At 42.4% G+C, this 14,701-nt stretch overlaps 2 protein-coding genes across 5 annotated transcripts; one reads left to right on the plus strand and one right to left on the minus strand.

The window, feature by feature from the left end:
* Window positions 1-62: 62 nt before the first annotated feature.
* Window positions 63-5,816, minus strand: ciapin1 (cytokine induced apoptosis inhibitor 1). Of its 2 annotated transcripts, none has more exons than XM_035641298.2 (9): window positions 5,671-5,816; window positions 4,698-4,860; window positions 4,361-4,504; window positions 3,995-4,074; window positions 3,583-3,751; window positions 1,050-1,126; window positions 781-902; window positions 542-623; window positions 63-376 (listed from the first exon to the last, which is right to left on the minus strand). In XM_035641298.2, exons 2-9 carry the CDS (start codon window positions 4,852-4,854, stop codon window positions 266-268), a joined length of 942 nt encoding a protein of 313 aa, XP_035497191.1. In that variant the 5' UTR covers window positions 4,855-4,860; window positions 5,671-5,816; the 3' UTR covers window positions 63-265. The 2 variants fall into 2 exon arrangements, with proteins under 2 accessions (XP_035497191.1, XP_035497192.1); XM_035641299.2 differs by having other exon boundaries at window positions 5,587-5,704.
* Window positions 5,817-5,938: 122 nt separating this feature from the next.
* On the plus strand, window positions 5,939-13,752 carry coq9 (coenzyme Q9 homolog (S. cerevisiae)). 3 transcript variants are annotated; one of them, XM_035641294.1, is made up of 9 exons: window positions 5,939-6,088; window positions 6,852-7,086; window positions 7,238-7,373; window positions 8,678-8,820; window positions 8,981-9,065; window positions 9,161-9,367; window positions 12,721-12,876; window positions 13,014-13,067; window positions 13,375-13,752. In XM_035641294.1, exons 1-9 carry the CDS (start codon window positions 6,031-6,033, stop codon window positions 13,408-13,410), a joined length of 1,110 nt encoding a protein of 369 aa, XP_035497187.1. In that variant the 5' UTR covers window positions 5,939-6,030; the 3' UTR covers window positions 13,411-13,752. The 3 variants fall into 3 exon arrangements, with proteins under 3 accessions (XP_035497187.1, XP_035497189.1, XP_035497188.1); XM_035641296.1 differs by having other exon boundaries at window positions 9,161-9,265; XM_035641295.1 differs by lacking the exon at window positions 5,939-6,088 and adding an exon at window positions 6,116-6,256.
* Window positions 13,753-14,701: the final 949 nt, after the last annotated feature.

The following is a 14,701-nucleotide window of genomic DNA, read 5'->3' on the forward strand; positions in this document are numbered from 1 at the left end:
TTAAAAACATTCACTATATAATAATTGATCTTGATGAAAAAAAATTGTATAGCAAGAGTGTGGGCAATTCGATGCAGTTTCATTTAATTGAAGGGGGCTGTTTGGTGAAGGTATGCACTCTGAGTGTCATTCTAGCCATTCTAGAAGAAGCAGCATCAGTCACTGTTATAGTTGCAGTCTTGGCTTCAGGCGAATAGCAGGATGGATGGAATAATAAGGAATGTGATGTTTTGAAGCAGGAGCGATAGATGTGTGAACCGCAGTTTCAAGCGTCCGTCAGTGTCTCGTTGTCGAGTACAATCTTCTCTCCAGGTTTGAATGCTGGCCTCCCCAAGTATGGACAGCTGGCACATCGGAACGCATCACCAAGGTAACACTGCCATAAACACAGAATTTAATATCATTATTTTTTCACACTGTTGACAGGTTAGTTATATGAGAAGGTGGTGAGGATATGACATGATGTTCGAGGTGTTCCTGAGATATCCTTTTGACATATGGAAGACTGTCATCGCAGCAGTCATGATAAAAATGTACTCACACTTCCACAAGCAGATTTTGGTAGATTTGTCTTCTGTTGTCCTTTGGTATCCTGCTCCAACTCCTCAGCGAGACCACATGTGCTACACATACAACACATTCCATCACGCAATGTTTCAGTGCTTCTCAAAGCACAGATTCATGTACTGTAATCTCCGCGGCTTCTGTTATAGTTACAACCTGACATGCACACAACACGTTTTTTATCTATGGTTGAAAAACATTTGCGCGTGACCTCACCAGTTCTTGCAGGCTTTCTTCTTCTTTCCAGCTCCTTCTCCACAGCTGGAGGCTTTAAGAGAAGCTGGATCGGGCTTCTTCAAGTCATCTTCATCCAGTAGAGTGTCAGAGTCTACCAGGTCCTACAGAAAGACAACAGAAGGGTCAAAAAAGATGATGAAAACACAGATCTGTGGGAACGCTGACATGATTTCTGACATGTCTGTGTATGAAGCGGCTACCATAATGAGGTATGGTAAAAATTGAGTTATAAATCAATAATAACTCACCACATCGTCATCATCCATGTCATTGGCTGAGAGAGTCCACATTTTGACAGTGTTGGGATCCAGAGCAGGTCTCTCAGCTGCAACCACAGACATTAGCAGATATGAGCTGCACATTACAATACAGTTTCCTAGGAACCTGTGACCTACAGCCCATCAAATTGTAATTCACTGATTGATGACATGTAAAACACAAGCTATAATCAATAAATATTAGAATATTTAGTTTACATGTATATAAAAACTATACAAAAGCAACCATCTGACTTTCAACCACATCATCCAATGGGAAAGCCATTATATATTCAAACGTGTAGAGCACCAGCGTTGTTTTATTTGACCTGCATCCAGATATGACTTGTTACAATGTTTTTCTTTACCTTTGATGAGTATTTTTAACCAGTGTGAACCATTACAATGTTTTCTCAAATCTGACCAGTGGTTTCAGAGACATCACATCTCTCTGACCTGCTCTCCACCAACCTCCCCCTGGACCCAACCCTCATCTCACCTGATGATCTCACAAACCATCTCAACTCCACCTTGTCTACCTCCCTCAATACTCTGGCCCCCCTCAAAATAAAAACCGCCTCCTTCAACACCTCCTCACCCTGGTTCACACCCGCAATCCGTAAGATGAAACAGACTGGCCGCCAACTCTAACGACTCACAAAAAAAAATCACCACTCACCACCTCACTGCCTATAAAGACGCCCACATTGCTGCCGAATCTGCCTACCGCTCCACCATCTTCACTGACCCCTGCCAAAACCCCAGAACCCTCTTCTCCACAGTAGCCAACCTCCTAAAGCCCCGCACCACCATCCTTCCAACTTCTACCCCGGATCTCTGCAACTCATTCCTCCGGTTTTTCGCTGACAAAATCAACATAATTAACCAATCATTATCCCCTGCTTCTAACCCCCCAGCAACTACTCCAGCACCTACCATGGCCCTTCTTCTCCTCACCTCTCTTGACCTCCTGACCCCTCCTCCCCACTGCCACTTCTCCCAGTTCGACCCAGTTACACTTCCTGAAATCTCCAAACTCATCAGCTCTTCCAAATCATCTACCTTCTCCCTTTAAAACTGCCGCTGTCATTTTAAAGAAACCTGGTCTCGATCCCTCCTCCCTAAATAACCGCCCAAAATCCAACCTCCCCTTCCTTTCTAAAACTCTGGAACGCATTGTAGCCACTCAATTCCAATCCCATCTCCATGTCAATAAACTATACAAACCCTTGTTTGTCCCCCCTTCACAGCACAGAAACCACTCAACTCAAAGTCCTCAACGACCTCCTCAGCTCTGCTGATTCCGGTTCCCTCAACATCCTCATTGTCCTCGACCTGAGTGCACCCTTCGATACCGTTAGCTATGACATCCTGTTCACCAGACATAAAGACTTCGGTATTGAAGGTACTGCACTCACAGCTGGCTCCAGTCCTACCTCACCAACATATCCCATTTCATCTCTCTCCACAATCACACCTCTGTTACAGGCATAGTCACACAAGGCGTTCCTCAAGGTCTACACCCAGATCTAACTCAGCACCAAATCCCCCACAACCCCCCCTCTCCCACATCGACTCCTGCCTGTCAGCAATTAAGACCTGGATGAACGTAACTTCCTCAAACTCAACAGTAATAAAACAGAACTCCTCCTCATAGGCTCCAATCCACACTCAGCAAAATCAATAACTCGACACTCACCATTGATGGCACCACTGTCTCCCCATCTCCCCAGGCCCGCAACCTTCGCGTAATTTTCGACTCCACCCTCTCCCTTTAGCCCCATATTCGCCACTTAGTCAAAACCTCCTTCTTCAGCTCCGTAACATCGCCACTCATCCACTCCTTCATTCCCTCCCCTATTGACTACTGTAACACACTCCTCTATGGCATCAGCTCCAGCTCCATTAATAGACTCCAACTGGTCCCGAACACTGCCGCCCGTCTCATCACTCACACCAAATCCTGGCACCACATCACCCGTCCTAAAACAACTCCACTGCGTCCCTGTCTCCCACCAAATTACCTTCAAGGTCCTGGTCTTTACCTTCAAAGCCCTCCACCATCTTGCTCCCGAATACCTCACTGATCTCTTTTCCCCCTACCAACCCACATGGTCACTCAGATCCACCTCTGCCGGTATCGTCTCCACCCCCAAAACCAACCTCCGCAGATTTGGGGACAGAGCTTTCTCCAGGGCTGTTCCCAGGCTCTCGAACTCCCTCCCCTAAGAGATCCGTGACTCTGACTCCCTCACTACCTTTCAGTCTTGCCTTAAAAACCATCTCTTTTCCTCTACATATCCGTAGGCCCCACCACCCACCCCATTCCACTTTTTCTGTGGTTTTTTGTTTTGCTTTGTATAGCGCTTTGAGTGTCGTGAAAAGTGCTCTATAAATCCAATGTATTATTATTATTATTATCATCATCACATGTGACGGACAAAGGAACAAACCACCCAAAAGATGCACAGTGACTGCCTCCAATATAAAAACACAAAAAAAGAAAACCAGGCTGAAAACCCACCTGGCTTTGGTGTCTTTTTCCCGAATGACAGTTTAATCTGGCTAGATGATCCCATCTCATAGTTTGGTTTGGATGCAGAAAAGCGGACTCTAGACAGTGTGTTCCCTTGGTAACCAGTGGCCGTCCTGAGTGAGCTCAATGCCTCTGAACTCAGTTCTGCTGTACTGACCTAGACGAAGAGAAGCCAAAAGGGTCAACAGGTCAAAATGAACAGGATTTAATTGATTTTCACCAATACTAATATAACATTTATATTTATTTCATGGGATAAACCCCCTGGTTGTGGCTTCTGGGATTCTTTACTGTGCTACTTTCTAATTGTTGTACACTTTAATGGAAAATGGTGCAATAAGCCCTTTGTGTGTGAACATATTTTGTCCTGCAGCTCTGTGCTGGACCGTCTCTCACTCACCTCTGTCACTGACATGAAGCCTGACAACTTCAGAGCCGACGTCAGCTTCTCACTAGTCCTCACACTCTGCATCTCAGCTCCTGGAGCAGAGAGAGGAAGTTCAACACACTGACACACAATGAGAACAAAAGAGCTTGTGTAGCACTTCCAATTAACTTTGCCATATTATGGTGACTTCATCTTAGAGGACTTGAGGGTCAAAACTCTTGCCTGCCTCAAAGAGCTCAAATTCCAGTAAAATAATGCACATTACTTGAAATAACTTGACTAGGAAGTCACTGTCTCAAATTTCAAACATTCCCATGTGATGTGTAAAACTATTTTATCACTATTATCAATGAATTTAGAACAGCTTTAGTTTCTTACCTGTAACCGCTTCATCCAGAATTAACTTCCCACCAGGTTTGAGCACTCGGGCTATCTCGGCTAGAGTCTCCAAACTGTGGACAGAGGAGCTGTTGGCCAGGAGACAGGAGAGCACCCAGTCAAATGTTGAGGCTGAATGGGAGGCTGAGGAGAGAGGACCCAAGATATTTTTACTCTTGCCTTTTGAACAATGCCATCCTGTATATAATAAGGTAAACATACAATATGTGGTGATTAAACAGTTTTTCAGTTATTCAGTTATTCAAATAAAAAAAGTGTTATTTTTTAACATAAAATTATTTCATATTGTAATTCTGTCAGGCTAAAGGTCACTCACACAGCAACAGTCTCTCCATGTTCTCCACCAACACTTTTCCGTCTGCACCAACAGCGGCACCCAGTTCCTCAGCGTATTGTTTCAGAGCTGCAGGCGCTGAGGGCTGGGCCCACACAAACAGCACCGTGTCTCCTGCTTTGATCCCGAGATCTGCCATGATCCCCTGAAAAAAAGCAAAGCTTCCGTCTGCTTATAATATCTCTCCGGTCTCCATCATCACATGAACATAAAACCAGACGATGACTAAATTATTACTGTCTGAAAACATAAGTGGGGGAGTTTCTGGTTTCATCCTGCCTTATGTAAACTGAACAATGGAAGGGCATCAGCATGGCTCAGGTCCCGTTCAGTGAGGCCACTGGAGTTAGATGACCGAGCAAGTTCACTGGTTGATTCACAACCTCATCATTTATGATTGGAAATTCATCACACACATTACATGATGCTTAAGAAATCGACACCTGCTGCTTCTCTACCTGTCTGTTGATCCAATAAAACTATGGGCAGGTGCCACGACTTTGGACTCAGAAAATATTTTATCATAACTTTAAATACGAGACAGCTAGCAGCTAGCAAGCGATACTGAATATAGTCTTATAGAGTATTATAAAACGTTATTCGGAAGAACGTGGGGAAATCTATGGTAAGATGTGGAAGGTCCTCTCTCAGCAGTTCATGAGCCCACTGCGTGTCTCCGCAGTGATAACGTTGAGACGTGAGACGTGAGCGGACTAGCTCGCTTTTGAAACTGGTGAAGGGCAAAGGTCAGTGGTGTGCGACATAAAAACAACGTGACACAGGAGGCGCCGGTGCTTATCGTGTTCATGAGGCCGTTATTAACACGGCCAACGTCTCAGACACGACAGCCCGCGGACAAAACAATACTCACCTTTCAACACAACTGTTCTTAAACGCCTTTGGTGGTCAGAAGGCTGAAATAAAACATATATTTCACTTGTATTTACCCACTCACCTATCTGCTGGCTTTAGCCGGTGGAAGTAAGTGTTAAGTTTGGTCATCTGAAGATCTCTTCCGGCATGAATTTTCGAAATAAAATGTCTGTCGCTGTGTTGTGAAACCCTTTGGCCATTTAAGCATTCACTGAACACGTCCTGAGATTTGATTTTTTTTTTGGGGGGGGGGGGGTATATTAATTGATTTTGACACAAAAATCAAATAGCCTATTATATTGTGTTTTTCGAATTAACTTTATGGAAAACATTTAAATCGTTTATTTTGAAGGGACCGGCGTTGGGGTGTTGGCCTCATTCTAACTTGCTTGACACGTTTGTGTTCGTCAACCGAGTCGCACTGAAAGTGACGCAGCTGGTCATGGCGGCGCTGCTGAGAGGTCTGCGGGCTGGAAGGGCATTGAGGGGGCTGGGAGGCGGTAAGGCAGTGAGACGGGGCCTCTGGGCTGTTGTAGCGTCGTGTTTGTAAGGAATCAACCCGAGGATCGATTCCTGCATCGCCTGTCCTGTCGGCCTCTACGTGCACGTTGTCGAAACGAGCGAATGCTCACGTCTGCTGTCCGTCCCAATGTCACTTGTCATAGAAGGTGATGGTGAAGGGCAGAATTTGGCAACGTCACGTTGGCTGTTGCGTTGAAAACGAAACGGTCAGGCGGCGAATTGTTGTTTGATGCGGTGCTGCCGTTTTGTTGACCTCAATATGGAGACACGCACTGCGTGGTAAACAAGTTCCTGCAACTGGGGGGCGTCTTCTCTCTGGTTATCCAAGCTGTCGAAGTGCAGTTGTTTAGGAACCCCAGTGTAATCCAACAGCACTGCATTCAATTCTCACATTATTGGAGCTGTTTTAGAGAGGTGTGATTCTAATGTAATCACAGTGAAGTCATAGTCTGGGAGTACATACACACACATGACCACGTGACCTTTGCACATTTTCTTCCTGAAAGTGCTTGTACTTAAAAGCACTATTGTATTTACTCTGTCATTTTGTTTGAAGTGGAACTAAACCAAACCGTTGACAGAAAAAGAGTATGTGCTGTGTTTTTCTCGAAAAAACCCCCCCACAGTGAATATGGATGTTTTGTTGAGCTGTAGTTTAAATATGGTTGCGAGATTTCTCTATGGCGTTTGGCTGTCCTCCAGACAAATTCTCAGAAGCTAAATGCAATATCCCTCCTCCAGCGGTGGCTGCACCTACAGCAACAAACCCCAAATGCAGCAGCCTGAGACGAGGCTTCCACTGTGCAGCACTGAGGCTTCAGGATGAATCCAAACCTTACAAACCCCCCACCTCCTCATCCACAACCTACCACGAGCACTACCAGGCTCACTCGACTGAACAGGACACAACAGCAGCTTCACAGGGAGGTGCAGCAGCTGACCCAGCAGAGGAGGAGGCTTCCAGGCCAAACACCAGGTCAGATGATACAAACGTCTTCCGCTGGCATGATATATCTAATGCGTTTTTGTGTTGTTTGTTTGTTGTAAGATCAAACAGTTGCTTCCAGATGTAAATAGGCTCCTCCTGGCCTGAGCTCCTGTAACCTTCTCTCTCCTTGTGTGTAAAGCTACCAGGACCAGAGTGGAGAGCAGGGTGAAGAGTATGAAACAGAAGAGCAGCTTCAAGCTCGAATCCTAGCCGCCGCTCTGGAGTTCGTCCCGCAGCACGGCTGGTCGATGGAAGCCATTGCGGCTGGTGCTGAGGTGAGCTGAGGTCGCTTTTGGAGGAATCAAGCTTTCAAACCAGTTTTCAAACCAACCAGTCAGACTATGGCACGAAGTTATGCAGAAAAGACCATGGATGAATTCAAAAAACTGAAAAATGTGCAAAAACGAATGCACCCTTCAGTCCAATAAAAGCTGCTCACTGGGTAGATATGCCAAAAATATGTGTGAGGTACCGTCGCCATAGAGGTCCTCCAGCCCAGCCAGCTCAGAGACGTCCTCTGGCAGGGATGGTCCAGCAGACTCACCTTTGGCTCCCTGCACACGTGAATGGTTTGAAATCATTTGCTGGTACAGCTCTATGAGACCTTCCAAATGTTACCTTGTGTTTGTGACCAAAAAAGAATTCACTGTTTTTACAGATGCTGTGTTTTGGGCCAGCGTGCATCATGTGACCCTGCTGTAGAGAGCAGAGCTGTTACACCAGAATTGCCTCAGAGCTCAGATCTGTTCCTGGGAGCTCGGTTGTTGCTACCACAAGCTTTCATGCTTAAAGAATAATAATCCTAAACTCATGTGGAAAAATCACCCTGTGGTACTATTGTTTATTTTGCTGCACTTAAAATCCATGAGATCAGTGCAGTGGGAAGACATGCTTTGCTCGCATCATTTTTTTTTCTATGTTCACTATTGCACAAAGACCACCAGATTGTCATCATGCAATATGATATGAATAAAAAAATATATTGTACAGTCTGACTAAGATCGACCAGGATGTTATTGTATCCACCTCACACAGTGAGGACATCTGGTTAGTGTGCAGTCATCATCATAATATATGTATCACTGATTGATACATAGATACATTAAAAAGAGACAAATGTACAAAGGAAATACAGTCAACTAACCACAGTTAACACATGACCACTTCAAAGATGTTGACTTGATTGATTTTCAGATGGGAAGTGAATGCAGCATTCAAGATAAGATGAGATGCAAGATATTCCTTTATTCGTCCCACAACGGGGGCATTTGGGAAGACTATATGAAGGATATTTATGATCGTAGAACTTTATCATGTGGAGTGATGTGGAAGCCAAAAGGATTAAAGTGGTTACCATGAACCACAACATTCTCAGTCCGGCCAGGGATCCTTGATGCCTTTCATTCCCCATCTCTCTGCCAGCCCTGACCCTAACCCCTCTATTGTCCCACTCGAATAAAGACTTCAAATGCTCTGCAAATCAAGTGTTAATCCAAAAAAAAAGATGAGGAAGAAAATAAATGACTAGCACAGTTGTTAATGGAGATTTCAAATGATCTTTGTTGTGTGTTGGCACCAGACTCTGGGCCTGTCCTCTGCTTCCACTGGTATGTTCTACAATGGTGCTGGAGACTTGGTGCTTCATTTCATCGCCCAGTGCAACTCACAGCTGACAGAGATCTTGGCCGAACAACACAAGCATGTTCAGCTGGGCCAGGCCGAGTATGTATAACACACACACACGCACGAACACACACACACAAACACACACACACACACACAGACTAACACTCGCTCTGAAGTTGGTCGTTTAGTTTACTGTTTTTGTAACAGTTACTGTTGACCTCCAAATAGAAAATTGCAGATTTCAACTGTGTTTCAGACCAAAGAAGACTGCTGACTTCCTAAGAGATGCAGTGGAGACCAGACTGAGGATGTACATCCCCTACATTGAAACATGGCCTCAGGTATAGTGTGCACGATGACGATTCACAACAGAGAAGGGCGTCAGAAATGAAGCAGAAACTATATTTGATCCTCATCTTTGTGTCCGTGTCCTCAGGCAATGAGCATCCTGCTCCTTCCTCACAACATCCCTGACAGCCTGAAGCACCTCTCCACTCTGGTGGACGACATCTGGTTCTATGCTGGAGACCGATCCACAGATGTGAGTGGATCCCATCACCCTCGATCCCCTCCTTCTTCTGCTCATACCTTCCTGTCCCCCTTTCATCACCACCCCCACAATGTCCGGCCTGCAACCTTCCAGGTTACTCCCCCTCCCCCACTAGTCCTTGTCTCTGGCTATGTCCACACTAAGTGAATTTTAGTTTTAAAACGCATCACTTTTGTTATGTTTATGCCTTACAGAGTTTTAAAGCCTTTAAAAGAGGGCATTTTGGAAACGATGACATATACACCCACGTTTACTTCATCAGCCATGACTCGACTACCAGTGGACAATGCAAAACATTGTAAACACTTACTGTCAGTAACAGTTCCTCCTCATTTTTGGATTCATGAAAAGAAATGCCTGCTATTACTTTTCACCATTGCTGTTCCCCGATCGCAATATCATCTGTAGCCAAGCAACCGACTGCAAAGTAGACTGGAAGGTTCCTATTTGCACCGTCACACACATGAGCAGTGTACGTGAATAGTCACGCGATATATGTTTTCAGGTGTTTTAGTATTTCTCATATGGAACTAAAACACTTGTTTGGATGGAGATCACTTTTATTTTATAATGAAATCGTGTGGACGTAGCCTCTGTCTTTTCTTTGTCGTCTTACTTTAGTGTATCTTAATACAGCTCTATTCAGGTTTAATCGTTTGTTCTAAATCAGCACCCAGTTTATATATGGCTGCTTGTAACCAGAGCAAAAATGAGTGGTGAATTTAAACTTTCCAGGGTTTAAACAATATACCTATATGGCCAGAAGGAGTTTTAAAAGATGGACTAATGATTTTTAGTTCTGTTGTATTTATTTTACTAAGTGTCCATCGGTTAAACATTTGAAGTAACTCTCTTGAAATCTCTACAATATAACTATTGTCTTATACTAGGACACCTGGTCAGAAACAATCGTTTACATAATCTGTTCTTGCTTCCTTAAAGCTACAGTGTGTAATATTTAGAAGAACATATTCAAAGAAATTGAATATATTGTCCATAACTGTGTGTTCATATATGTGTAATCACCTGCAACAAAGAACCAATGTTTTTTTGTCAACTTTGAATGAGTTAAATATAGTAACATTAGGGGGACCCGACCTCCGTGTGAGTTTCCATGTTTGCTACGTCATGTTGTGCTGCGTTCCTTTTCCACTGTGACTCGGGAGGTCGGACATTATACCTCGGACCGAGTTCCGAGGTATAATGTGTCCCCTGTCGGATCCTCAGTTGGTTGCGGTTTGCAACTTTACCACCAGATGCCGCCAGAAAAGTACAAAAATTACACACTGGGGCTTTAAAGGTGACTTATTGGGCAAAAATCACTTTTACACATGTTTTACGTGTTTGTGCACGTAAATGTGTGTATCTGTGGATCCTGTTGGGCTGGCTATAGTCTAGATCTGAACCACTGGTTCAGATTTCTCTCCAACTTTTTTTGTCAACGAGGGCCTCTTTTGGGGTAAAAGAGAATCAGGAGAATCTCGGGTGTGGTCAAATTGTCAAATTTCCTTAGGTAGGTTCCCTAACTGAGTCAAATGACCCAGAAGTTTTACATCAGCAGCCATGATGAGAGCTGCTCCAATTATTTAAATGCTTAAGGAAAGGTGCTTCAATGCTTCCCATCCTATCTCCTTTAGCATAGGGTACACTGGACCTTCCTATACGAAAGGAGAAATAGACGCCCCACAATTCAATTCAATTCATTTCTGGCAGCATTATTATAACACAAGTCATCATGTAAGTTACTGTTGCCTATGAAGCATTTGCATCTTATGCCATACGGTGGTCATGTGGATAAATTTGAGTGGAGGGGAGCGTGAGCAAACATTTTAATGTGACAACCTTTTCCTTTTAGTTTCGTAGCCTATATTATTGTCTTTATTTCAATTCCAACCTTGGTAATGAATTAATATTTTTCACCGTGTTGTCCATGTTTAAACTGCATGAATCAGCCTGCTAGGGTTGTGTAGTTTCACCTTAAGTGGGAAGTGGACTCAGATTCTCTGAGCAGCGCTGTTGGCTTTTTTATGTCCAATGAATCCTCCTTTATACCTTTCCTAAGGAAGTGGGAAGGACTTTCCAAATCCACCCCTCCACAAGGGACGTGACATTTCCTACATGTTTTGAAAGTGTTTGACCAATCACAACAAACCTGGCCAGCTGGAGAATAAGCGGACTGGGGTTGATCGGGAGGGGGGGCTAAAAGAAATTTAATTCATTCAAAGTTGACGAAAAAACATTGGTTCTTAGTTGCAGGTGATTATACATATATGAATACATAATTATGGACAATATATTCCATTTCTGTGAATGAGTTCTTCTAAATATTACACACTGTAGCTTTATCAGCCTGATATTAAACATCTGCTTCATTGTACCAAAACGGAATGATTTTGGAAAAATTATAATAATCCTGTCATCTCAATACAATAGTCAAAGATATTTACAGTAATACAGCTTAGCTTGATATTTGTATCTTTCTGCTGCACATTTTAAAACACACTTCCTGATAATATAGATCTTAGAAATGATTCATATTTAAAAGTCATACAAAAGAATAGTAAAAGTTATTTTTTTTTTATTGTAATACATTTGGACAGCTATTGTCTTTCAAGCCTTTGAAATGCAGAAATACATAATTTATAAATACACCTTAATATAAAAATGCAGCCCTGCAAGAGCTCTTTGTCATTTTATTGATAAACTCTTGTACTATGGATGGCGCCTGTTCAACTGTGAAAAAGGACATTGGTTCAGAATCTTACATTTTTGTAGTTTTGTTTTGTATCTTTATATGCAACGGATAAGTAAAGACTAAAAAGAGAATGTTGATGTACAAAATAATGCCTCAGAGTTTTCACGGTAGCCTAATTAAAGGGGCAGTAAGCGATTTTAAACGAATACACATTTTGTAAAAATCCGCGAATATTTACTCACGGTCCCGCTATCTGTCGGTTCTGTGTGCCCTGGCTCAGTGAATTGAAAACAAAAAAATGGTGCTTACAGCACCTCATGACACTGCGTATACAGTTTGTAAACATCACTTCCCGACACGTTAAGAGACGTGCTTACGAATTATGCTACGACTCAGGGCTTTTGGCCTAGTGGTTAGCGCGTGGTTAGACAAGCTTTCTCCAAAATTTCAATAATAACCCTTATTGAAAAACACTGTCCACTGTCTGCTGGTGTTATCCAGCCTTGTTCGGTTAAATGATGTCCCTCTTTGAACAAACTATTCTCTCTCACTGATGTAGGAATATGTCATACACCGTGTGCAGGCGAGATGAAGTTGTTTCTGTGTATTATAATAATTTCTCCTCTCTTTTCCCCATTTGCTGTTACACTGTTAGTTTCTTTATAATGAAATCTGCAGTGGAAACATTCCTGCCTTGCCTCTTTGAAACGCTTATAATGTGAACTCTCTGTACCACTTCTGTCTCATGTAGATGAACTGGTACACCAAACGGGCTGCGTTGACCGGCATCTACAACACCACAGAGCTGGTGATGGTTCAGGACTCATCTCCAGACTTCCAGGACACCTGGAACTTCCTGGACAACCGCATTCAGGATGTAGTCAACATGGCCACCACTGCCAAACAGGTAGAGCCCCTTCTATAAAAAGTGTGGTTGCAATTAAGTGGTTGTTTAAGATTTAATTTGATACTTCGGAACAGCCACCTCTCTTTGTTTCCCAACTTTTCCCATCAGTGGAATACTTACTCAGCTTTGTTCTGTAGGCGCAGGCGACTGGGGAAGCAGTTGTGCAGGGGCTGATGGGAGCTGCTGTAACAGTAAGTATTTGTTTCAGTGATCTTGTTCATCATTTGTATGAATTCTTATTTTCAAGGCTTTTTCACGCACATCAACAACAATCATGTACTCAATGTTTAAATCAATATGTGCGGTCCACTGATCTGTGCTTTTAATTTGAAACCTTTCTTTAGGAGGATTTTGGTAACTGAACCATGCATGTACATTTATACTACACAGCCACTGTTTTAAAAAATTACACTACAGGGGCTCTGTATTTCACAAAGTTTGTAATTGTTTAAAAATATGTTAGACATTTAAAAGTGAAACGTGTCTTGTGTTTTACAGCTGAAGAATTTGACAGGAATGAACCAGAGGCGATGAGGTTAAAACATCAATCAGTCGCACCGATCCTGACAGAACGTCAAGTTTGTGTCATAAGCTGTACATCAATTAATTTTCTCTTTTCCCCTTTTTTCTGATTACCTGTCTGAAATGACTATGGATTAAGTGGATTATGATTATTCAGTAAGAGAAAGTTATCATTTGACACAGGCCAAATGTCTCTCGCTCTATTCATCTGCAGGACCAGTGACTTTTGTTTCACTGCCAAACATTATGCTGTCCTGCTTCAATCTTTTTACTCTGTATAAAAAGACACAGATCTGTCATTTTGCTGTTGGATCACTTTCGACTTCAATAAAGTAGTTATTATTGTATATTAAACATTTTTGTTTGTCAAATTTTCTGATTAAAATGAAAAATCCCTCATCCACTGTGACGGTTGAATTTGGAAAAGTTGGCTCATCCTCATAGCCCAGAGGCAGGATAGAAGTAACCATACTGAGTAAAATCTATTGGCCGTAGATCCCAGAAGTAATGTTTTGGCATATGCACTGGGTGAGCAACTTCTGTAGAACTGTAAAGATTATATGGAAAGTAATATATGGTCCAAATCTTTGATTATGGACAATTTTCCACAAAATAAAAAATTAAAATCTTCAGAATCATACTTTATTAAATTACAAAAGTGTGTTTCTGACAAGAAATATAATGGAATACTAACCTATTCAGCTGCAATTGGCCACTTTAAGTTCGATCTTTGACAGGAAATGAAATAATTATTTCATATTACTTTCAGGGAAAATAATCCCTGAAAGATGAAACAAAAAAACAAAACAATCTAATTAAATTTCCAACTTCCCCTTGTAGAGATAGTACAAAAATGATTAACTCTATTGTAACGTGATTTATGTCTAAGGATTTTCCCGCTAAAGACAACTAAAATAAGTATGTATTTCTCCTTGTGTATTTATTTTTATCTATTTGTTTATTTATTATTTCTATCCTTCCTTATTGATCTTGTTTCCTGTTAAATACATTTCAGTTCAGATTTATAACTCAATTACTTAAGTTCATCAGATCATCTGTCTTTTGCTGGTCCCCATGGCAAGTGAATGATGCCAATTGAATGATTTCAATTCAAACTCATGCAGAACTGAACGGCTGAACCGGTATCCAGGTTAATATTATACTGTACATCCAAATCTGGGAAAAACACTCGTTAGGCTCTACGTGAACTAACACTCAGAGGTAGGGTTGCTACCCATCCCTTAAAAGACAACTAAATGTTGTGTCCCATTTTGAATCAATGTGGGCTGTGATTTGAATTTTT

The sequence above is a fragment of the Scophthalmus maximus genome, chromosome 7 (assembly GCF_022379125.1).
Source record: "Scophthalmus maximus strain ysfricsl-2021 chromosome 7, ASM2237912v1, whole genome shotgun sequence".
NCBI classification, from domain to species: Eukaryota; Metazoa; Chordata; class Actinopteri; order Pleuronectiformes; family Scophthalmidae; genus Scophthalmus; species Scophthalmus maximus.